The following is a 25,412-nucleotide window of genomic DNA, read 5'->3' on the forward strand; positions in this document are numbered from 1 at the left end:
GCTTCTGGATTAGCTTCAAGGGCTTCCTTCACTCATCTAACAGCCTCGTGTGACCCACATCCCTCCCTGAGCCCCCAGGGGCTCAAGGCTGCTCAAACCACTCCCCAAGAGGACAATTAATGGCACACTGGTGGCAGCTTGGGCCTAGTTTTTCTGGGGGCCGAGCCTGGCATGGCTTGAACCGGGTAATCCTAAAGAACCTTTGCAGAGTGTGCCAGGCACTGTGGAAAATGCTTTACAATTGAGCGTCTCAACTTCACATCCGTGCACTAATCAACCCCAGGGGACAGAATTCAGGGGGCCTGTGAACGTGGATGGAAAGGAATATTTCATTTTTATTTTCACTAACCTCTAAGTGAAATTTAGTGTTTCCCGTCATTATGAATGTAGATGGCAAATCATAAAAGTATTAGTGGTACCTGTAATTTTTATCACTAATGGAAATCATAGATATATTCATATCAGATTTTAGTTATTTTAGATATCTAGAAGTATTTATGCTCATTGCTACTCTGAAATTACGGGTGATTATTACACTTGCTACTAGCTATTATTTAATACAGTAATAAGGAGGCATGTTACATTATTGTAACATAAATTTACTCTTTAATATTCTATAAATGTACTTTGATATTATTGGTTTTCTTTATAATCCTGTGTTTTGTTTTATGCACTTAAAAACATTCTGAGAAGTTTATAGCCTTTCCCAGATTGCCAGTGGGACCCATGGCTCAAAAAAGCTTAAGGACTCCTGCTTTACAAGCATGATCTTATTTCCATTTTACAGATAAAGATGCTAAGGCACAGAGAAGTTGAGTATCAAGGTCAGGGTCACACAGCTGGTTGAGTGACTGAGTTGACATTAATGTAGGTCTTTCTGATTCAAAGTCAATGTTCTTAACATTCCTGTCTCTGCTTGCATAGTAGTACCATCTTGGAAACCTATAACCAATTTAAGCAGAATCTGCAGCAGAAAAATCATTCATATTTTATCTGAAAAAATTAACACAGCTTTTATAGTCTAGTCCCTAGCAGACCCTTGTTTTTTTACAATAGAAGACAGTTTTCCTTACCAGTGAAGTGATTTAATTTTCCACGATGCCAAAACTTGGGAGGGAAATGGAGTTCTGGAAAGAGGTACCATGCCTATCCTGTGTCTCTGAGTATTTCTCAGCCCCCCACTGCTCCCACAGTGTGTATGTGATCAGAGACAGAGAAGCATGGCCTCAGCTCAGTTAATTCTCATGCTGCCTTGTCGGCAGGCGGCCCGCTGAGCAAGTGAGAACACTGGCAGCTCAGGCCATCCGGTGGCTTGGTTAGAGTCACATAGCTTCTGCTAGTCGATTTCTAGTTCAGGCTCTTCCCCCACTGTAACTCTGGTCCAGTTTCCATATCACTAACTTAGCTGTGTGCTCTCAAGCATATTACTTATCCTCCCTGGGACTCAGTGTCTTCATCTATAAAATGGACTGGCCAGCACGTCTATCTGTCTTTACTTGGTTGTTAGTATAAATGAGATGTCTGTAAAGTGTGTGACACAAAAGAGGGGCTCGACAAAGGGGAATAGTTATCATAGGCCAAATATGATGACCAAGTTCTCCGATGTCCTCAGGCAGGGCCTGAGTGCTAAGGAGGACAGGGACCCCCTTCCTCCCTAGGAGGTGAGATGGGCCCATCACCACGCTCCCACCAAGGCCAAGAACTAAGTCTGACCTGAGATCCAGCCTCAGCCACGGTCCAGAGCTTCCTAGCTGAGTAGTCAAGACTTGGGGAATGGGGGACAGACTCCCGCCGCTCATCCTTGTCTCTGTCCCTTGTCTCAGAGCCCCAGCACCAGAGCGGGGCTTTATTTCACGTGCCTCTATATTTAATAAGCAGGACCATGGTGAGGTTTGGTGACCTCAGGGTCCAAATGGACTGTCTGCTGGCATAAGTGGTACTTGAGTCATTTCCCAGGGAAGAATGCTGGGCAGGCTTCCAGGAGCTGAATTTACCCTCTGATTCTCTGCTTTCCTCTTTTCCTCCCCACCCCCAAGCTCCATTTTAGAGTTTTCAACTTACTTGGCTTCAGAAGGCCATGGACCAAGCTAGAAAGAAATACAGTTATTCATTCACCAGGGCTGTCCACAGCCCCACCTCATCAAAGACTCAGGCTCAGTATCTGGGAAGACCCCGGAGGCCACGACACTGACCCAGGCCCTGGGGCTCCTGCCTGGCTGGGGGCGTCCATGTTTATATGCATGTTGAGGCCACAGGCTCAGTGGACTCTGTGCCCTGAGAGATGTAGGTATAATGCAATAGGAATTAAGAGGAGGGACCGGCTGGAGCAATCAGGGTAGGCTCCATGGGGGAGGTGGCATATGACTTGGGCTTTGAAGCATATGTATGACTAAATAAAAATAAAACCTTCAAAGAGTAAAGAAGCACATAAAACAGAAAGTAAATATTGTTTGACCTCCCCCATCTCCAACTAGCTCCTTACTCCTGTATTCAAACTCTTAAATGTTTTCTTGTGTGGTCTTCTATCAATAATCTATGAACACACGAACTACCCATCTATCCTTCCATCCATCTATCATTTAAAAAAATACAAATAGGATCATACAACGTTAACCTTTTCTCTTAACCCAGCTTGGCAATCTTTCCATAGCAGTGCACATGGGGCAGGTGGCTTTCACCAGTGGTGTGGTCCTTGCAGGTAGCTGGAAGGGCGTGGACAAGATGCAAAAACCCAGTCTGTATGAGGAGCTGCGGCAGGGAATGAGGGGAGCGGTACTGCTGAGTGTGATCAGTTAGGAGCCAACTGTGACCTATGAATTCAGAAGATCTGGGGTGGAATCCCAGTTCTAGCACTTTCTAGCTGTGTGACCCTGGGCAAGTTTCTTCACCTCTCTGAGTTTCAATTTCCCCATCTTTCAAATGGAACTAATAATACCTCCCTTTGGGACTGATGGAGACTTTCAGTGAAAGCACTTATCACGCACAGAGGCACTTGGTGAATGAGAATCCCTCCGCCCCCCTTTTTGCTGCTGTAGCTGTTGTGTATCCAATGGGGCAGGGGGCGGCGGAGCCCTGGCAGGTAGGGCCAGGTGCATGTTAGGTGTTTCTGGAATGATGTTTGGGGAGAGGAGGGGCAACAGATCGATCTGAAGCTCAAAATAGCCTGTAAGTGCAAGAATAACAATAAATAAATGGGTTCCGGATGCTTTTAAATCTTGGCATGTCCTGATCTCAGCTCAGCTGGTCCAGACGGTTTCATCAGCATTTACTGCTGAGGCCTGTGGTGCACGCCTCTCCTGGCCATGGCCCAAAGCTGCTTTCAAGAAAATCAGATCTAGAAATGTTTGGATCTTTGGTGCAGGGTTTGCTGGTCATGGATGTAAGTTGAGGATCAGGCAGCGTTGGGCTTTGTCCCACGTGTGTGGAGAGTCAAGGCCTAGGAAATGAAGTGAGAGGGAAGGTGAGAACTTCTAGGACGCAGTGGGTAAGGTGGTTGCCAGAGAATGTGGTTACTCCTTCGCTCTCTGAAAGTGTTTAATTAAGCACTTACTATGTGCCAGGTGCCAGGGATACAGTGGTGAGCATTAATGAAATGTCCATGCATATAAAAGTTTAATTACTAGTTGTGATAAGCGCTAGAAGACTCAGGACCTCCAGAAGGCTGTGAGAGGGTACTATAGGGCTCCCCATCTGGTCTGCAGGGCTCAAGGAAAGTTTTCCTCAGGATGCAGAATGAAGGATAGATAGGAGATATTCCAGGCAGAGGTAAGAGCACATGCAAAGGCCCCTTGCGGGGAGAGATTCTGGCAAGTGCCAGGGGAGGAAAGAAGGCCCGTGGGGCCAAAAGTTGGGGCAGGCGATGGTGGGTTAATACTGGGAAATGATACAGGGCAGGCAGGTAGGAGTCAGATCACGCAGGACCTTGCAGGCCAGAGGAAAGGTTTTGGTCTTTGTCTGAGAGAAATCGGGGGCAGGCAGATATGCATCTTGGGAAGATGGAGGTGGCTGCTCTGTGTCCAGCAGCCTGGAAGGGTCTGGAGTAACAGCAGCAGGCCGCGGCTGCCGGTAAGGTACAAATTGATTGTGGTATGCCCTGAATCAGAGCTTAAAGAGTTAACCCCGTGATTAAGTGGTGAGGGGGCTCCAGCAGCCCAGAAAAGCTGCAGCTGTTCCCGCAGTCGCTTCAAGACTCCCACGTAATGATCTCACTAATGGCCATTGTCTTTTGAGCACTTATTTTGCACCAGACAGTGCAAAGCCCTTTTCCTTAAATCCTCATGAGAACTCTAAGGTGGTGGGTGGAGCTATGATCCTATTTTCTGAGGCCCAGAGGGGTTAAATCACTGTCAAGATCACACAGCTCAGCCCCCCACTATCCAGATCCTCTGGGTTGACAGTCCCCTGGATTGGTGTCCTGTAGTTAAGTTTGACCCTTCTCAGGGCCCAAGCCCTGGGCTTCTGTCTGTGGCTGTATTGGCCCTCGGCATTGTGTCTGGCCTGGCCATAGAACTGGTTCAGAGCTGGGCTGGAAAGGCATGGTCACGTGTGACCTGAAGGGACATAACCCAGTGGCCCTTCTTCTTCCATCCCTCCCAGCCCGCTGGCTTCTGGCAGTGCTTGATAGCCCCAGTTCAGTAGGACGTGAGCTGAAATGGCCTCATCTCTGGGTTTCGCATATCGCCTGCCTCCTGGGGATTCAGATGGTCTCTACTGCTTGTTTTTATTTTGCTTCTTAATTTCCTTTCCTCTCCTTCTTTCCCTCTGCCCTCCACCCTGTCTCCATCTGTTGCTGCCCCTCTGAGGGTCTTTTCCTCGACTCCAAAATGTGCAGACAGGACTTGGGGTGGAAGCAGAGGGCTTCTTCCTTCTGATCTTTCAGGAAGGAAGGAAACTATTCATTTGGGCAGCTGTTACCTGCTGGGCACTGGGTGAAGCTGTGAGTCTGGGTGCTCTTACATAACCCTGCCAGCAGTCTCACGAGGTGATACATCCTCTCTACTCTACAGATGGGGAAACGAGGGCTCGAAGGACTTAGGTGTCAAATCCAAGGTCACATGCTACGAGCTGACTCCTGATGTAAAAATGTTTGCTTCCCAAACTTTAATGTGCGTGTGAGTCACCTGGGCATCATATTAAAATGCAGGTCCTGACTCAGGAGGTCTGGGATTCAGCTTGAGATTTCTTCAGAATTTAATAAGCTCCAAGCGAGGCTGATGGGGCTGAGCTGAGGACCGCACTTTGAGTTCCGTCGCCAGGAGCTAGCAAATCTCCCACATGCCCTCCCAGCACTGCTGCAGACACGCACCGTGTCGCTCCACCCTGCAGTGTTCACCACCTCCATAGGCTGTCCAGCTGTGCTCTGGGTGTCCCAGGCTGACTTTGCATGACCCAAACTCCAGGCTGACTGATCATGGTCTCCAAGGCTAGCCAGTGTTGGAATACGGGGAGGCTCAGTGAAGTGGAGGGACTCATCCAAGGCCCCATGCCAGTTAAGGCTTGTGGTTCCCAGTCAGTGTTCTCCATTATTGCTTCAGCGAGGAGTCGGAGGTCTCGGAGTTCTAGTCCTGCCCTTCTTTTTAACTCGTTGGGTGACGTTAGGCAAGTTACTTCCTCTTTCTGAACTTTAGCTTCCCTCGTGAAAATGGCTTTACCCCTGCCTGTTGTGAGGCTCACATGGGAGAAGGTCTAGTTTACAGCATAAAGGACTTTTTTTTTTTTTTTAGCCTAATGACCCCAATCCTAGTAGGGTGGGAGAAACCTGGTATGGTAGAAAAGTGGGTTCAGGTGGCACTTACATGCGAGGATGGGGGGCACCCTGAAAGGCATCATTCCCTGAAAGATCTCACTGTTCTTTATTTGAGAGCTTCCCATTTCCTGCCTCTTTCCCATCAGGTTTGGGTAATAAGGAAGCATTGTCAGATGGTTACCCTTTCCTAGTTCTTTGTAATTCCACCATTAGTGCACAGTATAGAGAACCCTGGCCCTGGCGGGCCTGTGGCAATACCACCCATGGGACACATTCCTGTTACATGAGGAGAAGGGGATGGAAATGTGTGATTTGTTTGCCACAAATTCACTTTATGTGCCCAGTGCATGCACTTCTACCTAGGTCAGGTTCACCTGTGGCTGGCAAGAGCCTGTGCCTCGGCCACATAGGGTATGAGTGGGTGGGGGGGCTGCTAAGCAGGCCTCCTGGGTTTCCCTTCTCCTCTGGCCTTCACTGACCACATGACCAGGGAGGGCCTGCTGGGGCCCAAGAGAATCTGTTTCCCACCAGCTTTATCTGGGAGCACATGGGTCTGGGATTCTCATCATCTGACCTACTAGAAAAAGAAAGGCGGGAGTTTCCATAAGGGAATAAATGGATGCAGAAGGAAACCCCCACCCCCACCCCAGTAGAGGGAGACCTTGCAGGCCTCACAATAATGTGAAGTACAGATGCCCAAACTGACCTGGGAAACAGGGGCACCTCGTCTACTCACATCCATCCCACAAAGGTTTAGTGAGCACCTACTTAGTGCCGATACTGTTCCATGTACTGGTATTCAAAAGAGGACAAGCCCAGGCCCCTCCCCTCATGTAACTTACATTCTGGAGGGGACACAGACAGTCCCTGAGTCCGCACTGCAGATAGCACACGATGATAATAATCCACAGTGACCGGGTGTTGGGGAAGGGCTCTCTCATTCAGACCAAACGCTGGGTAAGTGGCTCAGGACTTGGGAAAGTGTCCCAGGTGGAGCTCAAGCCTCAATGGGGTTCATCCCGGAAGAAGAAGAAGGCCACTGTGTCTGCAGTGCTGGAAGGGATCGAGAGTCCAGGAGATGGTGGGGGAGGAGGCAGGCCCAGGCTATGCCAGGCGTTGTAGGCACAGTGAGAACTCTGGGTGTTTGTCTAGGGCAGTGAGAAATCAGGAAAGGCTTTAAAGCAGGAAAGTGAGCGACTAACTCTAGTCTTAGCTCTGCCTCCATTTTCCCGGTGATGGTGGGTGAGTCCCCTGCCTTCGCTCTCTCCACCAGCAACTTGTTTCCTGGGCTTCTGGAACCCAAAAAGATTCTCAAAGGTACTAGCAGGACTTTGAGAACTTTTTTCCTCCCATTATTTAAAAGTCTACTAGATAAACGTGCACAGAGAAAGGAAAAGAGCTCCCCCTGCCCCAAACAGTGTTATTTTTAACAGCTATAGTCAACCTGAGTAGAGGGCAAGAGGGGTACGGCAGCAAAGAATTCGGGGGTTAAGTCTGGATTCGCATTTTGCTTAGCGAAGCCATGTTACCTTTCTGAGACTTAGTTTCTTCATCTGTCAAATGGGTGAATTTTGACAGCAATACCCCTTTTGCTAGGCTCCCATGTGCCTCTCAGACACTCTGAATGGTGGATACCGCCTACTTGGGGAGTAGCTTCTTAGTCTGGGCATTCAAATTAGCCTCCAAGCCCTTAAATTGCCCATGAAATAGTGTTTATGAATAATAGCTATTTGTGTGGGCATGGGAAATTATAGAATTCATGTGCAAAATATGTCACTATATGTCTAATATGTAAGAAAGAAATAGAAATTTGGCTTTTGATGTATTTGTTTTTTGCCAAGCTTATAATGTTGAATTCACTTAGGTTAAATAAAAGTATGATAGGTTGCCACTGTATGTTCATAAAAATGGAAAACCTAATTAATCAACTCCCTCATAATCCCTCCCACTTCAAAGCCCAGGGCCCTGGCAGGCTGTGGGGGTGGAGATCGTGCTGGGGGTTCCCCAGGGAGCCCAGCGTGGGAACCACAGGGCCAGATGGGCTGTGAAGCCCTTCCCAGCTCCCACGCTGTGCAGTAGCCCCAGCAGGGGCAGTTGTGGGTTGAGCATTGCTGAATCATCTCTCCCTCAGCAGGTCATTTGTTGGCCGACAAGCCAAGGCTGGTTGTTTTGGTGGCAGAGCCCTGGTCCCAGGATCTTGAGGAGCTAATTTCAGCCCCTGCCCGCGGGGCTGGGGGGATCCTTAGCTATCTATTGCCCTTCCACCCATGCCACGGTCCCCTCCCTGCTCAGAACCCCCAGGAGCCAACCACCTTGGGGCTGCCCTTCCTGGGTGGGCGTGCTGCCCCCTGGGCTTCTTGGCAGCACAGCAAGGCTGCAGTTGGCCATGGGCAGCACCCGGCTGAAGATGTGAGCTGGCACCTCGCTGGCCTGTTGAGCGTGACATTTCCTCAAATGCCATGAAGGGGCTGCCTGACCTTCACTGTCCTGCCAGGAGCCCCTCTCTGCCTTTTTCTGGGTTATTTATAACAGTGTTAACAGGTAAGAGGCTTCTCAGCCGAGCCTTGGCCCAGCTCACTCAGCCTCTCCTGCCAGCCAGGGCAAGAGACACATAAATAGAACCCAAGAACACGGACACTATAGGACCCCAGAGAGCACCTCCAGACGCGAGTGAGCTGGGCACATTTTTTTTTAAGGTCTCTGACACTGTTTTAGATTTATTTTTATTTTATTGTGATACAATATACATCACATCAAATGTACCATTTTAACTATTGTTAAGTGTACAATTCAGTGGCATTAAGCACATGCACAGTGTTGTTGAAATGTCATGACTATTTCCAGAATTTTTTCATCATCCTAAAGCCAGGTACTTTTTCGTCCATCTGATACGTGAGGATGGTTGGCACGTGCCAGTTCCCCCACCCTCTGCCCCAGAGCATATTCAGGTTTTGAGGAAACCCCACAAAATGTAGCGAGGAAGGAAGGCACCTGCCAATTTATGATTGGCACAACTTGATTAGAATGTCAGTGGTTACCCTTTCAGCTGTGTGGAATGGGCACATTTCCCAGGGCTAGCTGTACCCTCTGCCTTGATTCCATTTCAGGAAAAGGATCAATCAGAATTGGAGTCAGTGGAATGGGAGAAGACATCCTGGTTACAGGGCAAACTGGGGATCTGTTCTTGTCTCTCTCTTCTTAAGCAAAATCTATTCCTATAGCAGACTTCATTCCTTTCACTATAAATAGGGCACGTGTTTTGCACCTCTGCTCAGAAAGGAATGCTACTTACCTGTTGGACCACTGATTGTACCTTCAATAAAAATGTAATAGCAGTGCCTTACAGAGGGATAGCACTTTCGAGTTTTCCCAAACACTTTTCTATCCAAAGTACCTCATTGGACATGGCTCGAGTAATTCCACAGCAACCAGAGGGTTATGGGCCCCATTGTAGAGATGTGGAAACTGAGGCCCCAGAGTGAAGTGATGTGGGACGTGATCTGATCTCATTTTACAGTAATTCTTTCACCGTCTCATTCCATCCAGACCGGGATTAGGGTAAGGCAAAAAAGATTCTTAGTTCAGGTGCCCAATTTACAGAGATGCCAAAGAACTCAGTAATCAAGATAAACCATATTTTAATGCTGTGTTTAAAAATAATAACAGTAGATGCCAAAATATTCATGCTGAACAAAATACCAAATCTTTAAAAGAAAAAAAATCAACAAAAACTGTGGAAACATGCAGAGTGCCATGCAGAGCCAGATAGGCATCTGAAGCCAAAGGAAAAATCAGTGCTACTGACCGTCTATTTAAAATTTTGATAATCTGCTCAGCATGGATTTTTTTTTGCGTTCATTTTATTTTTTTTCCTCAATGTTGCATTAAACATGATCTATCTTGATAGTACTGAGTTTTTTGATGCCTGAGGCAGATGCCTCCCTCACTTCACCCTAATCCTGGCCATGATTCCACGTTCTACTCTCTGTGCCCTACTGTGACAGAGGAGCTCCCCCTTCTGGGTCCCCAGGCCCCTTTTCAGCCACCCCTGAGTGTCAAGAGAGCAGCTGAAGGTGGCATTTGATCCCTGCAGTCTATTTTTGTGCCTGCCCTTCAGCGACTGATAAAATGTTGCTCTCAGTAGAGCTGATGTGTTGAAATGGTGAGTGTCAATGTCAGGTGGTTAGTGCGATCGGATATCTTCATTCTTGACCTCGCACAGGGGCCTGGAACCAGGAAAGAAAAGGAGCTCTTGGCGGTTTTGCTCCCCAGATCTGGACAGAACTTGAAATCATTATCTGGTAACTGAGGCTGCCAGGCAATTTGGCCTCCTCTTGAGGTTGTTACAGAAAAAACACACATTCATGTTATGTACTCTTGCTTTTGTGCACCACCCTTTATAGTTTACAAGGCACTTCCACCTTTGTCTCATTTTGTTTATGGAGCACCTACTATGGTCTGGGCATCGTGCTAGGCTCTGGGGAGACAGTAGAGAGAGAACAAGACAGACACAGCTCCTGCACACATCGTGCTACTAGCTAGGGGAAGCGCCGAACACAAGTAGATAAATGAAAAATGGGGAAGAGCTGGGGAGAGGGGAGGTGGTGATGGTGGCACCACAATGTGAATATACTTAATGCCCCTGAATTGCACACTTAAAAATGATTAACATGGTAAATTTTCTGTTATGTATACTTTACCATCCTTTAAAAAAAATACTGGGAAATAGAATGAGAAGTACTAATTGAGGGAATTACAGCAGGGTGATGGGTAAGAGAGATGGGGTGGGCACTTTAGGATACAGTGGTCAGGAAGGCCCATCTAGGAGAGATAATCTGGGATGGAAATGATAAGAAGGGACCAGCCATGCAAAGATGAAAGAAAGAGGAGGCGTTCCAGGCCCAGGGAGCTGCCAGCACAGAGGCCCTGGGCTGGAAACTCAAGCTGTACAACAGTCTATGAGGGAGCTGGTCTCTGGAGAGGCACAGGGGCTAGGTGACTCCCTGTAACTAGCAAGGGATGAGCCAGGGCCAGCTCTGCCTCCGCGAAGCTTAACAACAGATACCTGCACAGGCTTTGCAGTTTGCAAAGTGGTTTTCCTGCCACTGTCCTTTGAATTCAAGAGGCCCTTGAATTCAAGTGCATAAAATTGACTGCAATTGCAGGCAAACACAATGTGGGTATCACGCTGCCCCTAAAAAAAACACACCTTTGCTGTCTTGCTTATGTCAGATAATATACTTCAAGCTTTTACCGTTTCAAAATCAAAAAGAAAACACCACCTTCCGGGCCTCGGGCAGCCTGTGCCTGTTAAAAAAGAGCCCTCAACAGGTGCCAGAATCTGTACGGGGTAAGGGGCATAGCTGAGGGCTCCCTGTGAGACCTCAGTGCCGGGGGAGGGGAGTTGGACTCTGCATTCTGCACAGCTACCTGCCGGGACATCCAGGAGCTGTTCCACCCAGGTAACCTCACCTGGGCACAGCTACAAGAGACTTTGCAGATCTCCATTGGATAAGTGGCTGCTTGTAGGCAACAAACAGGGAGTGGGGAAAGGAGATGTCCCAGGAGATTTTCTTTTCTTTCTTTCCCTTGCCTTTTAAAGGGGGAAGGATCTAACACCAAATTTTTGGTGTTGAGGAAGTGGCCTGTCATTTTGGAAAGAACTTTGGATTGGATGGGGGCCCTGGAGAGCCCAGTGTATGTCCCGGCCCTTCCAGGAGCTGGCTGTGTGCGTCTTGGTGACTCCTTCACTCTTTCCATCTGCAAAATAAGGCATCAGTCTCTAGAAGTCTTTCTGCAGACTCTTCCAATGCTCCGAGCCCTGGTTCTGTGGTTCGGCAGTCCATTGTAAGGATTTATTTCCTGTGCTATGGAGGTGGGAATCCATATATAATAGTTATCTGAGGAGAGTGGGAACTGTAGCCGGGGTGGAGGCCTACAGAAGGGAATTCCTAGGAAAGGGTCAGTGAAATCAAAATCATCGAACATAATACGGAACATTATCTTTTAATGAAGCCATATGACACGTCCACTCATGTTTGCCAGCCTTTTGCCGTAGGACTGCTCGTGGTGCTGGCGCTGAAATTCCAGGTCATCTCTCTGCATAACTCCTACTTCCAGAGTGGGGATTCATCCTGTGGGATCAAGAGTTTAGGCTCTTGTCAAGCAATCTCAGGGCAGAATCATTCCAGATTCTTGCCAGTTTCTCTTTTACTATTATCTCACTGACACATAATTTGACAGCAAGGTTTTTTTTTTTTTTCTTTTTAAACAACTCACCTTTATTGAATCCTTCCACAGCTTCCCACTTAGTTGAAATCGCTTCTTTTGTATTCCTATTTTCTGTTTATGAATATTTAGTTAAATTTTGTAATTATAGTAAGTAATGGGTTTGGGAAGAAACACAACTGACTCCCAGTAAACAAACAACCCAGCTGGTGGGAATAGACGTGCAGATGACCTAGAGTGTCCCCTCCGAGGCTCTGAGCCCCATGGGTGTCTTTATAGGAACAGACGGAGAGTGTTGGTGAAAACCTGGCTGATTGGTTAGGTGGAGGCTGGTTTGGGGAGCTTCTGTCATACCAAAGCCCTGAGAAGGCGTGGTTAGGATTAGGTTTGTCTGCAAGTAACAGAAAGCCCCACAAAATGACAGGAAAGTTCGAAAAGCTCCAAGTTGAGTCCTCTGTTACAGCCTGAGGTAGGTGTCCCAGGGCCAGTTTGGCTGTGATAACATCAGGGACTCCGACTTCCTCCATCCTATCCCTGCTGTAATTCCCTCAGTTGTCCTGCCCTCCATGCATAGCTGCCTTCCCAAGTCACTGGTGATGAACTGGTCGTCCCCCCTGGTTGGCTGGGTCTGGTCTGGCCTGGTAGCCCAGTTCTGAGCACTGGACCACGTTTTGCTCTCTGGGCTGGAGAACCCACTCTGACCAGATCCGGTGACCTTCTGTCAGGTCGCCTTTCACAAAGCCCTGAGCAGCAGCTGCATGGCTGAGGCTTGGGGCTCCCACGGTTAAGTTGTGCTCAGCAGGCCTGGGCCACGTGCTTCCGCGTAGAAAGGGCCTTGAATGCAGGTTGAGATGTTTAGCTGTGAGTGTTTTGTTGGGAGATCCTTTCAGTGGTCTGGTTTATCTCTAAGTTCAAGGTGTTTTGTTTTTTTAAGCTGGGCTCAGAGCCCTTCCGTTTTCTACTTATTCTTTGTGGAGCTTAACTTTGTGTTTGTGGATTCCCAAGTCTTATTTCAGAGGATGCTGTAATATTCCTGTGGGAACTAAGACCAATTACTCTTCCTACTGTTCTCCTAGAAGCTTCTTTAGGAGTTTTGAACTCATTTAAAAAACAATGGGAAGGTTTGATTTTTTTTTTTTTAAAAATATAAGCGATGAATTAGTCATAACTTTTTCATTGCTAAGTGACAGAAACTCCAACTGGCATATAATCTAGAAGGGAAACTTACTCGCTCACAAAACGGTGGAGTACGGGGAATAGATTGGCTTCATGCACAGCTGGATCCACGTGTTTGAATTGGTGTGTTTTTTTTTTTATCTGGGTAATTAATCTCTCTGCTTCTTGCTTCCATGTCCCTGTGCTTGCTTCATCCTTAGACAGCCTCTTCCCAAATAGTGACAAAGATGACTGCTAGCCTCTCCAGAATTAAATTCAACCAGCTGAGCCCCTTGTCCAAATGTTCCAGCAAATTCTTGGTGTTCACTCCAACCACCCCTGAACCAGTGAAACCAGTTGTTGTGGTCACTGGATGAAGAATGTTAATTAACCAGATTGTGCTAAGTCCCCCTAGGTGGAGGAGAGGGGTGGCTTACCCAAGGAAAATCAGTGGGTTGTCACAATTAAGAAGGGGAATGAATTGGTGCGGGACTAACCAAATTAGCAGAGATGAGAGAAGAAACATTTGTGTGATGAAATGGCTTTGTGGGGTCATCGTGAATGCTTACCTCACTTCCTTTCTAGAAGGAAGGCCATAGGTCTAAACCAGGCTAGTTCCAATTATTAGCAGTGGCGACTAAGGCTCCGTGTTGAGCAGGAAGTAGAGGTGTGATCAGTTAGTGGTAGCCATGGTTAGGGAGACAGGAAAGGTGACCCCGGTACCAGGTACCTGCTACCCTAGTAGATCTCACAATCAAGCTGGGCATTCCTGCAACAGTTTAAAAGAGAAAACTTGCCTTAGACATCTCGTCAGTGGAGGAGTCTCCAAGCTGGTGGTTGGGCAGTACTTACGGTGTCCAAGATGGTAGTCAAGAAGTCTGTCAGGCTTGGGTGGCAGCCCTGCTCCCCTCCACCCCAGGCAGGTCCGCAGAGAGCCAGTGTGGTATGGCTGGTAGGGTAAGATCATTCTTTCAACAGAAACCACGAGTGATAATAACGCTGGGAGCAGGGGCTGGTGCAGGTTGAAGGAACACAGGAGGAGGGAGCCCGTAGGTTTAGGACTGAGGGGAACGATCAAAAGAAATTTGAGAAGCATTGAACCTCTGCTAGCTGTTGTTTTCCCATCAGTCAAAGGGGGATGCTGACCATTGAGTACTTCCTGCTTCTTGGGAAGGTACCAATGAAACCATAGCTGTGAATGTCTCTTGAATGAGAACTGTAAGTGCTCTAGCGGTAACCATCATTTATGTTAGGCTCCCAACCTATGTTACTTTATAAGAACCCTGTGAGGTAGGGTACTTTCTATTCTCTCCATTTTGTCAGTGGAAACTGAGGCGACAAAAGTTATGTCCTGACCTCAAAGGATTAGTGTTAGTAGCAAAGCCAGGGCCTAGCCCTTTGCCCTCCTTGTCTAGGCCTCTTTCCATTTCAAGACAGTCCTCTCTGTACTTTTGTCTCCCCTGCTACAAATTATTTATTCATTAAATGCTGAATTTTACCTAAATATTTTCCCCAAGCTTATGTGGATCTCAGAAACTAGGTAAGTACAGAATTGTATGTAATGCTTGAGTAAGAGGGGTCCATAGGGTCTGTCTGTTTGATGTTTTGTTTCTTAGAGGGTCAATGAGAACCCGAAAGGGGAGGTGACTCACTGAAAGATGGATATACAGTGAGTAAGGACAGACCCAGAACCCAAGCTCTGTCACTGCAGCCACCCCTCCTCCCCCTCTTGCTTCTTTCCACTCAGGAACTCGGAAAATGTGCTCTGGGCCAGGCACTAAGCGAGGCTATTGACCGATTGTAGTCAGGAAAGTGGAGCCACCCATTTTTCCTGAAGATGCATTCTTTCTTAAGCAGGGAATCGATTTCCACCAAGATACACAGGCTTCCAATGAAACCACTTATGTGAATCTGGATGAGACACCATGAATCCACTGCCAGGGGCAATTATCTCGCTGGCTTGGGGCAGCCCCAATCCTTTCAGATCGGGGTGTGGTGTTGCGTCAGGAATGGGTAAGGAAGGCTCAGCAACCAGAAAGGGGGACGGGCCCACAGGTAGGGTGTGAGCAGACGTGTGGGGGGACTGAGGAGCCATCCACACAAGGCGGGTGAACGACACAGCACATCTGGCCCCAGGCCTGTCCCTGTTCACCCTCGAACTTACCATGTGACTTGGGTCTTTCTCAGCCCATGCCTAAAATTCCATCTCCCCATCTGTAAATGGGAATAAATGGTCTTGACTCTTCCTTCTCACTTTCAGAAGCAGGATGTCGGATGATGGCACAGGCTTTGTAGGGAGTCAAGAGACGAGTTTGAATCTCAACTTCACTTTTCTGGGTCCCTGGGTGCTATGCATTGAATTGTGTCCCCCCCCCCCAAAAAAAAAAGATATTTTGGAGCCTTAACCCCCAGGACCTCAGAATGCACCTTATCTGAAGACACTGTCTCTAAATAGGTAATCAAGTAAAAACAAGGTCATTAGGGTGGGCCCTAACTCAATATGACTGGGGTCCTTATCAAAAGGGGAAATTTGAACACAGAGACGGACATGCCTAGAGGAAAGACATGTGAAGAGCTGGAGGGAGAAGACAGCCATCCACACGCCAACAAGAGGCCTCAGAAGGAGCCAACCCTGCCCAGCTTGATCTCCGGCTTCTGGCCTCCGGGGCTGTGAGGCAGTACGTTTCTGTTGTTTAAGGCACTCCGTCTGTGGTGCTTTGTTACAGCAGCCCTGGCAAACTAATACAAGTGACTCGATCTCTTGGGTTTCCTGATTAGTCACATGGGAACAGTGACACCGGCCCTGTAGGGTTGTTTTAAGAATCTGATGAGAAGAAGCATGTAAGGCATTTAGCGTGCTCCTTGGCATATAGTTAGGGCTCAATGACAGCAGTGGCTCGGGCCTGTGCCGCCACCTCCCAGCTTTCCTGGCGGGGCCTGCAGGGGGCAGCTGGGACAGAACAAGAAGGCCGTAAGTCACACCTTTCAAAGAGAACTGGGTCACCTGAGGCACCCCTTCAAAAGCCTCTCTGAATATGGAGAAGGCCAGAGGAATCACTATTAATGCAGTGCTTAAAGGTTTTTAGCCAGAGTGGCCTCGCCCTAATTGATAAGGCCGTGGAGCTGAGGCTTCTTTATTTTTATGTCCTAGATACACTTTGAGTGTGTCGAGCTGCTAGGGGTAATCAATAAGTGCAGTAGTCATGGCCATTTTCTGGGCGTTTGTAAAGGACGTGGTATGGTTTTCAAGGGAAGGACACTCACTGGATGACCCGGGGCGAAGCCATTAACCTCCTTGGGCCACAGTTTCCATGCAAAGTGGTAGACCGACCCAGTCAGGAGATCGTAAGCTGTATCTCTGAGGGCCTAGAAGTTAAGTATCAGTTCCTTGAACACATATGCATTGTGCACACGTATTTTATGGAGTGTAAAAGCTACCCAAAGCTTTTATCTGGTTCTTGAAGAGCCCTCTGACTCCCAAATTGTCCACAGTCATTTGCCTCGACAGCCTGTCAGGGCTGCTGGTCCTGGCTGCTCTGGGATTCCAGGACTCTGATTATAAAGTTCTTTCTAAGCCTCAAGAAGCAAGTCCTACAAAGGTAGCTGCCGTAAGTTACTGGGATGCGAGGGATCAAGAACGTAGAAAGAGCTCCCCACAAAGTGTATTGATGGGTGCTTTGCTGGCCAGGGAGGCCCCAGCTGCCCAGCGCCTTTGTGTCTCTGCTTTGACCCTCCCTCCTGCGCCACAGGCCCTCGGGTGTGTCCGAGTGATGTCTCCCCGTCCCGCTGCCGACTTCTCCTGGATGCCACATGGGCCTAACCCATCTGCCCGCAATGCAGGCCCCGCCCACATAATCCTTGGATTAAACCCCAGTCCCTTACAATCCCCGTCTGGATGTGCCTCTACCTGACGCTGAAGGCATCTGCCCTCCTCCCTCCAGCTCATCCAGCTGCAACCTCACTGACCTTCAGTCAGTGCCTCGTGCTCTGGGCTTGGTCCACACTTGGGCCTTTGCCTTTGCTGGGCCCTCGGCCTTTCTCCTCTGTCTTTCTTCACCTGGCTCCTCCTTCAAGTCTCAACGTAGATGTCAGCTCTTCTAGGAAGCCTTTCCCGAACCCCACTAAGATAGCTTCCTCTCCGTCTGTTATCCTCCATCAGTGCACCTGGTTTGTTTCCTTCGTAGCACTAACACCATCTATAATAAAATATTTATGTGTTTTCTTCTCCCACTAAGGTGTCAACTCGTGAAGGAATGAACTGAGTCTTAATGTATCACTGTTCCTGGCTCATAGCATTTAATAAATGCCGGCGTGCACCCGCTAGCGTGGCTAAAATTAAAATGAGTGACAATACCAAGTGTTGGTGAGGGTGTGGAGCAATTGGAACTCCTCACACAGCTGATGGGTGTATACAGTGGTACAGCCACTTTGGAGGACAATTTTGTAGTATTTATAAAGCTGCACATACACTTACCATATTATGGCCCACGGATTCTACTCCTAGCTATTTAGCCAAGAGAAATAAAAGCATGTCCACACAAAGACTTATACACAAATATTGCAGACTTGTTCGGAATACCCCAAACCAGAAACAGACCAGTCATCCATCTAGAGCAAGCAAGACTGATGCAGTCCCACTGGGCAAAGAGGAGAAGGAAGCCCCCACGAGGCGGCTGAGAACCCACTTGTCTCCTGGTGGCCATGGCAGTTGAGTGGTAGCGACTAGTGGCCAGGGTGTTGGCAGGACTCAAGAGTGACGCGGTGGTTGTTGACTATGTGTGGGTTGGAGAAAGACTGGGCAGATGGAGGGTACGGGGGTTGGGGGTGTCTCTGGAGACAGACTCGCTGAGCACCACGCTCTTTGGCCTGAGAGCAGAGGACCGATGGCCTGAGAGCAGGGGACCGACCACCTGAGAGAAGCTGGCCCTGGTGCTATTCATGCATACAGGATTCTTGCAAAACGCCAATTAAGACATTTGACCTAAATTCAGATAAAAGCCTTTTTTCCTGTGTCAAGTTGAGCTAATAATATACATTTATTCATAATTTATGAGGCCTAGTAAGTGGGAACAATTAAGGAAAAGGCCTGACCAAAACCTATTTCTCCTAAGTGTCACATAGGCACCCCCCCCTTTTCTTTGTTCTATAAGGCAGTTCCACCCCTCTCTGCCTGCCATGAAATGCTGTTGTTTTTATTATTATTATTTTTAATCTGTTGTCATTACTGTGAGCTACCATTTCTTGAGCACTTCCTGAGCCAAGCTGCTGCATTGCTTTGTTTCATCCTAACCGTATGATGCAGGGGGTAGTGTCCCATTTTACAGATGAGACAGTTGAGCTGCAGAGAGATGAAAAGACTTGCCCAAGGTTTCACAGCTGCTGAGTGGGGATTATGATTCATGCCTGCCAGACCCCAGGGCCTGTGGTATTCTATTTCAGTGTCAGCTTCCCAACTCGGGCTATTTCTGAATTGACAGGGCAGAAACCGTTCAACTTGGGAGACCAGGGTAAGAAAGTGATTGTCTTCTGCTTCAGGGAGTTTGGGGTTAGGCCCTAGAGTCTGCATTCTTTCTAACACGTTTCCCGGTGCTGCTGACACTGCCGATCCTGGGATCGTACTTTGAGAAGCACTGGTTCCGTCAGCGCTGCTACCAGAGTCCTCCATGACTTCATTGAACCACACCCAACTCTGTCAGGTGGCTTTATGGCCTTCTAGACCTTCTCCTGTGCATTTGCATATGTGTTATCGTACACAGAGAAACATGTGGCCTGATTTTTCTCTCTACACATGCAAGGTAATATTCTACCTGCTGATATTCTGCAGTTGAGCTTTTTAGTTAACACGTCAAGAGCACATGTATCTGCCACATGCTTTTCAACAGCACCGTAATATTCCAGGGTACCGGGGATTATAGTTTTATTTACCTATGTGTACAGGTGGGTGGCCTTCCGCCTTTTAGACTTGACAGACTTTCCTGTAACATCCCTGGGAACGTGGGTGTTTGTTCACACCATAGTCATCACTCAAGGTTAGCCATTATTATTGCTGTGTTTGTGATTTCATTATGAATATCGAGGAATTGCTGCCTTCCAGAAATCCCCTTTCAGCTGGGGGCAGTTATATAAAGGAGGAGCTCTCTATTTATAGGTTCTAATAAAGTTTGCAACAAAACATTTCTGGTAGGAGAAAAAAGGTGCTCCGTGGGCAGGGCCGTGAGCTATGTGCAGGAGAGCAGAAGAGAAGGGGCGGGCGCAGTAGGCAGGACTGTACTGCAAGGGCCTGCATTAGCTCCAGATAGCTTCAACAATGGCAGGACAGTGGGACAGATCTTTACATTTCTTGGTCACTTGGCGAAATCAGGGCTTGGCCAAGGGCGACTGAAGGTTCAGGCTGGCAACATCAGAAGTAAGAGTGTCCGTGTTTGGGTGTAGCCACACTCAGCTCTGACCAGCCTCCTTCCTTTCTGTCTTCTCAGGGTGCGGGATCCGGAGACGAGCAACTCTGCGCTGACTTTCCGGAGCTCGACCTCTCCCAGCTGGATGCCAGTGACTTCGACTCGGCCACCTGCTTTGGGGAGCTGCAGTGGTGCGCCGAGAGCTCAGAGACCGAAGCCAGCCCGTACGACCCCGACGACTCGGAGCTCTTCCAGGTAGGCCTGCCCGAGGTGCGCCATCTCCTATCCAGCTGTCTCCTTCTCTGCCCCTGCAAGCCTGCCTCTGCTCTGCAGCATCTCAGGTTGTCCTCTTGAAGGTTGTATTGTTCCTTCGAGAAATGTTTATGGAGCTCCCTCTGTGTGTCGGGCACTGTGTTCAGCAGCGGACTGGACAGTCGGGAGGGGAGATTGAGCCTAGATCAGCTAACATAAGCAAACAGTGGCTGTTGTGACAGGGACACAGAAGGAAATAAACCTGGGATGAGAAGAGGACCTGAAAACTAGGTGGTCGGGAAAGGCCTCTCTAAGGAGGAGATGCTGCAGCTGAAGGATGAGAAAGAGGAGCCTCATGAAGATCACAGAGCAGGGACAGAGCTTTCCAGGTGGAGGAAGCAGTAAGTGCAGAACCAGGAAGCAGGGAAGTTTGCTGTGTTGGGCAACAGAAGGGCTGGAAGGTAGTAGCTAAGGGGTAAGTGCCAGGAGATAAAGTTGGAGAGGTAAGCAGGGGCTAGGTCATGCAGGGTTTCATGGGCCATGGTAAGGACTTTGGATCTTTCCCCAAGACTATTCTAACCTATAAGTAAAGGATTATTATTATTATTTTACAAGTGAGGAAAGTACAGCTCAGAGAGGTTAAGTAACTTGTCCAAGGTCGCACCGCTAGGAAAAGTCAAGGTGAAGACTCAAATCCAGGAACCATACTCCTCACTTCTGTATAACCTCTATGCAGGGCCCAGCTCTAGTTCTGGTTCCATCTGGTGACCTTCATTCTTTACATGAACAATAGGAATGAAACCTATGCTGTGCTGCTCCCTCCCTCAGAAGGGGCTAACTTCCTGAAAAATGCTTTCAGGTTGTAGAGGCTGATGGATGTGAGGGGTTTAGATGCTGTGTGGACACCATCCCCAACTAAACTGTACAGGCCCCCACCTACTCAGAGGCTGGCCAGACCCACTAGCAAGCCCCTGCCAAGGTCCTACTGTATGCATGAAATAGTCTCAGATGCAAGTCAGCCTGGCGCAACCCCAGTACTCCCAGCCCAGCAGGAAGGCAGAATCCTCCCAGATGGTTAGGACTGTGGCAGAACTCTGCCCAGCTAGCCCCTCTCCCCTTCATGGCCTGTACCTTCCACTTGCTCTCCCAAGACTAGGCCAGCTCCACCCATTACACACCGACTGATAGACCTCTGTGCATGTGACTATGTGATTACTGCCTGATTTCCTCCACTGTCCCCATTGTGGTGGCATTGTGCACTGTTATATTCCCAGGGCTCTGCACAGAGCCCAGCACTTTCTCAGGGCTTAATACGTTTTATCTAATGACTATATCCTTCAATGCCCAGCTCTCATGTTGGCTTCTCCTAAGGCAGTTGGTCAGTTACTTCCTCTCCTGGGCTTCTATTGTGTATGTGTGTGTGTGTGTGTGTGTGTGTGTAGCACATATGTGCATAGACGTCTATATGTGTCCTTTAGACTTCGAGCTCCTTGAGGACAAATAGCATTTTATTCATCTTTGGGGCCCTCGCACATTATAAGGACTCAATCATATGTGTTGAATGAAGGAACTGATTGTAATATTTTCCTGCCAAAGATCAGACATGACCCATTCTGCAACCTTGAACGGGGACTCTGCCACTAGCTGGGACAGTTTCCTCGTTTGTCCAGCAGGATTCATAGAAACATGCTACTTTGTGTCAGAGCTGCATTCTAACAGTCAAATGGCACTATCGCTATGGAAACAGGCTGGGCGAAGGGAAAACAAGAAACAAGCTATTGTTACAGGGTTGACAAGTCCTCTGAGGTAGGGACAGTGCCTTCCATTTCTCTGTGTGCCCGGAGTCCTCGGGCCAGGGCCACAACAGGCACTGAGTGAGTATTTTGGGAGGAAGAAGGCATTTGGTTGTCATGTCACAATGTGCTCTGTGGCCTTGGGCAAGTAGCTTCCTTTGGTTGGGCCTCAGTTTCTCCATGTGAGGAATGAGGAAGGAACATAGATTCAAGCAGTGGTTCTTAATCTGTTGTGGGGAGAGTCACAGGGTCTTTTTAGACTTATGAAATCTGTGGCCCAGCTCCCAGGAGGCTGGGTTTCCTGGACCCCAGGTAAGCCCCCTGGACAGCAAAAGATTTCTGAGTGTTCTTTCAGCCCTGATAGCCTAAATACTCTGTCATTCCTTCAAGCCACTCTAGTCCCAAAATGAAGCATTTTCCATCAGATTTCTTAAAAGACTCCTTTTCCTCTAGCTTAAGATCAGCTCAGGAAGGTTGGGGGTGGGGCCGCGTCTATTAATATCCTTTCCTCAGCTGATTAACTCTCCATTAATTTGCACTCCGTTTCCAAGCAGAGCTGGGAGAGTCGAGCTAATGGGCCCAGGAAGAGGAGAGGGGTGGCACAGCTCCCTGTGATGTATTCTCCTGCGGTGCTGACAGGACGATGCTGTGGGCAGGATGGGCTTTTCTTTCCAGGTGGGGTCAGGGCCTCCGACCCCACTTGGCTCTTCCCAAGCTGGAGCAGCTCAGGGAGAGCTGAGGAGAGTGGGGAGGCCTTTTTGGTAGTTGGTTTGTTGATGCCAACCGGTTGGGTGTTACTTGAGGTCTCTGCCATTTTATATTCATTTTAGCCTGGTGCCTGGCACATGGTGAGCCCTTGGCACTCCTCTGACTTGCTGTGTTGTGTGACCTTGACACGTCTCTCCTGGGCCTTCATTTCCCTCACCCTAAAAAGAATGGCCAGTGAGTTTCCTTAGGAGTGCCACCTGTGCTGGATGGGCGACTGTTGCCTGGAGGGCTGTGTTAAGAAAGATACTGGTGTGGAAGGAACAGGGGAGTTGGCACCGAGGTCACACATTTAACATCCCTGGTCACTGTTTGATTCCTGAGGGAATCCAGCTGCTATTTGGAATTCTCATTCCATCCACTGCTGAGGACTTCATTTCCGAAGGAATAACTTCCCTCTAGAATTTATTCTTTGAAACTCTAATCTCAGTCTCTCCCTGTGGCCAGAATTCATTGTTTGGTTGATTCATTCTTCCACTCAGAAAATCTGCCTGGGCGCCTCTTATGCTTGAGGCGCTGAGCTCGGCCTGGGAGCATGCACGTCACTACTCCCGGATTTGCCTTCCTAGTAGACCTGGGAGGGAGGCTGGCCAGGGATCATGGCTTCCCGTTTTACAGAAAAGGCAGGGAGGCTCAAAAAAGGGAAGTGACTTGTCCAAGATCATCCTGTGGTGGCAGAGCCTCACAAGGTCAGCTCCAGGAGTGGTCATTGAGCCCCAGGTTCCAAGATCTTAACTCCCCGTCGGGCTAACAAATTGCTCTGGGGACACGGGGACTCTGGACTTTGAGTGGGGACGGGATTGGGGGGCAGTCCAATGAGTCCCATTACATTCTTGAGCCAGAGCCAGTGGGCCCACTTCTGCCCTTGGGCATCCCCATTCCCAGGGCCTGGGTCAGGCCCATCTAGAACCTTCTTTTGACCTTTTTTTTTTTTTTTTTTTTATTCTTAGCTCTGTTCCAAAAATTACAAATGTGCTTGTTCTCTTCTCCCCATGTCCCCTCTTTGAATTACTCAGCTGCTGCTCCGGCTGCAAGGACTGGAACAGATTTAGTGCAGCCAAAAGGCCGTCACGAGTCGCGTATTTCAGATGAACTTCCTGAAGAAAGGATAAACAGCCTGACCGGGGATGGGAAAGAGTGCTGGGGGAAGCATCATGTGATAGAATGTGCCTCCCGCCAGAACAGGCCCAGCAACCAGGGTTTATTAAACGAGGCGCTCACTGCCTCACCTAGAAGCAGTGTGATCTCTGTGCCCCTGGGCCACTGAGGGTGGGAGTTGGTGGGCTGGTGTCTGGGTGAGCCGGAAGTGTGCTCGCTTACCCTCCATGTTACAGATCTTAGACATCAGAGAAGGAAGAGCCTTGATTCATCTGTGTGTGGTGTGCTCCTTGTTAGCCTTGCCTCTGTCCTGGATTTGTTGTTTGACCCTGGACACCTTGCTCAACCTCCTTGAGCCTCAGTTTCCTCAACTGCAAAACAGAGATTAGAACGGCCTCCTCTTAGAGGCCGTTGTGAGGTTTACCTGTGACAGTATTTATGGTTCCTCTCATCTGCCAAATTCTTTATTCCAGGCCTTTGTACTCACTCTTCCCGCTGCCTGCATGGAATCTTCTTTCTTCCACCCTTTGCTGGTTGGTGTCTTCTCATCTTTCAGCCCGCATTTAAGTTTCAGCTGCTCAGAGCAGCCTTCTTTGACCCCCCAAATAACCTGTAAATCTTCACCATGTTCTTATTCTCCATCACAGCTCCCTTTTGTTTTCTTTCCAGCTTTTCTCACTCTCTGAAATGATCTTGTTTGTTTCCTTGCTTAACTCTTTTTTCCACTGGCGTGTAAGCTCCCTGAGGGGCTGTACCAGTCTTGTGTGCTGTGTCACCGGTGCCCAGACATCACCAGGCACAGAGTAGCCATTCAGTATATATGTGTTAGGGGAAAGGAGAGAGGGAAGAGATGGGGGAGAAATTGCCAGTATCCCTGCCCCCACCACCATCATCAGCACCACCATCACCATCTCACTGGTGATGGGAGTCGTCACTCCCACCACAGTCATCACAGTGGTAGTAGTAATGAATACTTATTATTATGTGCCAGGCACTATTTTCTAAACATTTTACATATGGGAACTCATTTAGTCCTCAACAATAACCTTAGGAAGTAGGTGCTGTTTTTATCCCATTTGACAGATGAGAAAACTAAGGAACTTGCCTAAGGACCCACAGTTGACAAGTATAGGATCTGGGATTCAACCCCAGCTCCAGAGCCCAAACTCAACCACCACACAACTACCTCTCCATGAGTGAATGAGGCAAGCAAGCCCGCGGAACCCACAGGGAAATGGTAGCTGTGGTTGTCATTGTCATGTTCACACCATAAAGCTTCCAGCCTTTCCACTGCCTGCCTGGGCCCCAGGGTCAGAGGGACTGGGACCTGCAGGGGGTTGCTGCCATCAGAGACGTGGACCAGCCTCAGGGCTATGTCCCAGGGGTTGGACAAAGGAAGCTGTGGCATGGAGCTTCTGTCCTTGAGGGAGGGGACAGATGTCTCTCAGGAGGCAGCCCTGATGAACAGCAGAGCCCAGACTGGGACTCCCATGGCAAGGCCTTTTCCAGTATCACCTGCTGCCTGCTTGTAAACTTCTGAGATTGTTGGAGTCGATAACACATTCCCTGCGCATCTTCTATCCTAGCAATACTGCGAGGATCTGATGGGGAAACATCCGAGAGGGTTTGGCAGGAGGGTGATGGTGTGGTGGTGTGCGGCTGCGCCTGCAGAGCACATTTCTACCGTGAAGACAGATGAGCCCAAGGTATTGACTAACGGTGTCCCTCTCTGCTCCACCCACCTACCTCACTTCAGATAATTGACAGTGAGAATGAGGCCCTCCTGGCTGCACTCACCAAGACCCTGGATGACATCCCCGAAGATGACGTGGGTCTGGCCGCTTTCCCAGCCCTGGACGGTGGAGACGCACTATCCTGTACTTCAGTTTCGCCTGCCCCCTCATCTGCGCCCCCCAGCCCCTCCCTGGAGAGGCCCCCAGCCCTGGCCCCCGAGATGGATGAGCTGTCGCTGGTGAGAAT

The 25,412-nt window shown here is 48.8% G+C and overlaps 1 protein-coding gene across 1 annotated transcript in view; it reads left to right on the plus strand.

Annotated features, from left to right (window-relative positions):
• The window catches only part of PPARGC1B (PPARG coactivator 1 beta), a 97,719-nt gene that overhangs the window by 49,921 nt on the left and 22,386 nt on the right, over window positions 1–25,412 (plus strand). Inside the window, exons 2-3 of the mRNA XM_081034832.1 lie at window positions 19,606–19,779; window positions 25,189–25,404. Coding sequence (XP_080890958.1) covers window positions 19,606–19,779; window positions 25,189–25,404 — 390 coding nt within the window. The remainder of the gene's footprint in view (window positions 1–19,605; window positions 19,780–25,188; window positions 25,405–25,412) is intronic.

This window comes from Rhinolophus hipposideros (assembly GCF_964194185.1).
Source record: "Rhinolophus hipposideros genome assembly, chromosome: 23".
Classification (NCBI taxonomy): domain Eukaryota; kingdom Metazoa; phylum Chordata; class Mammalia; order Chiroptera; family Rhinolophidae; genus Rhinolophus; species Rhinolophus hipposideros.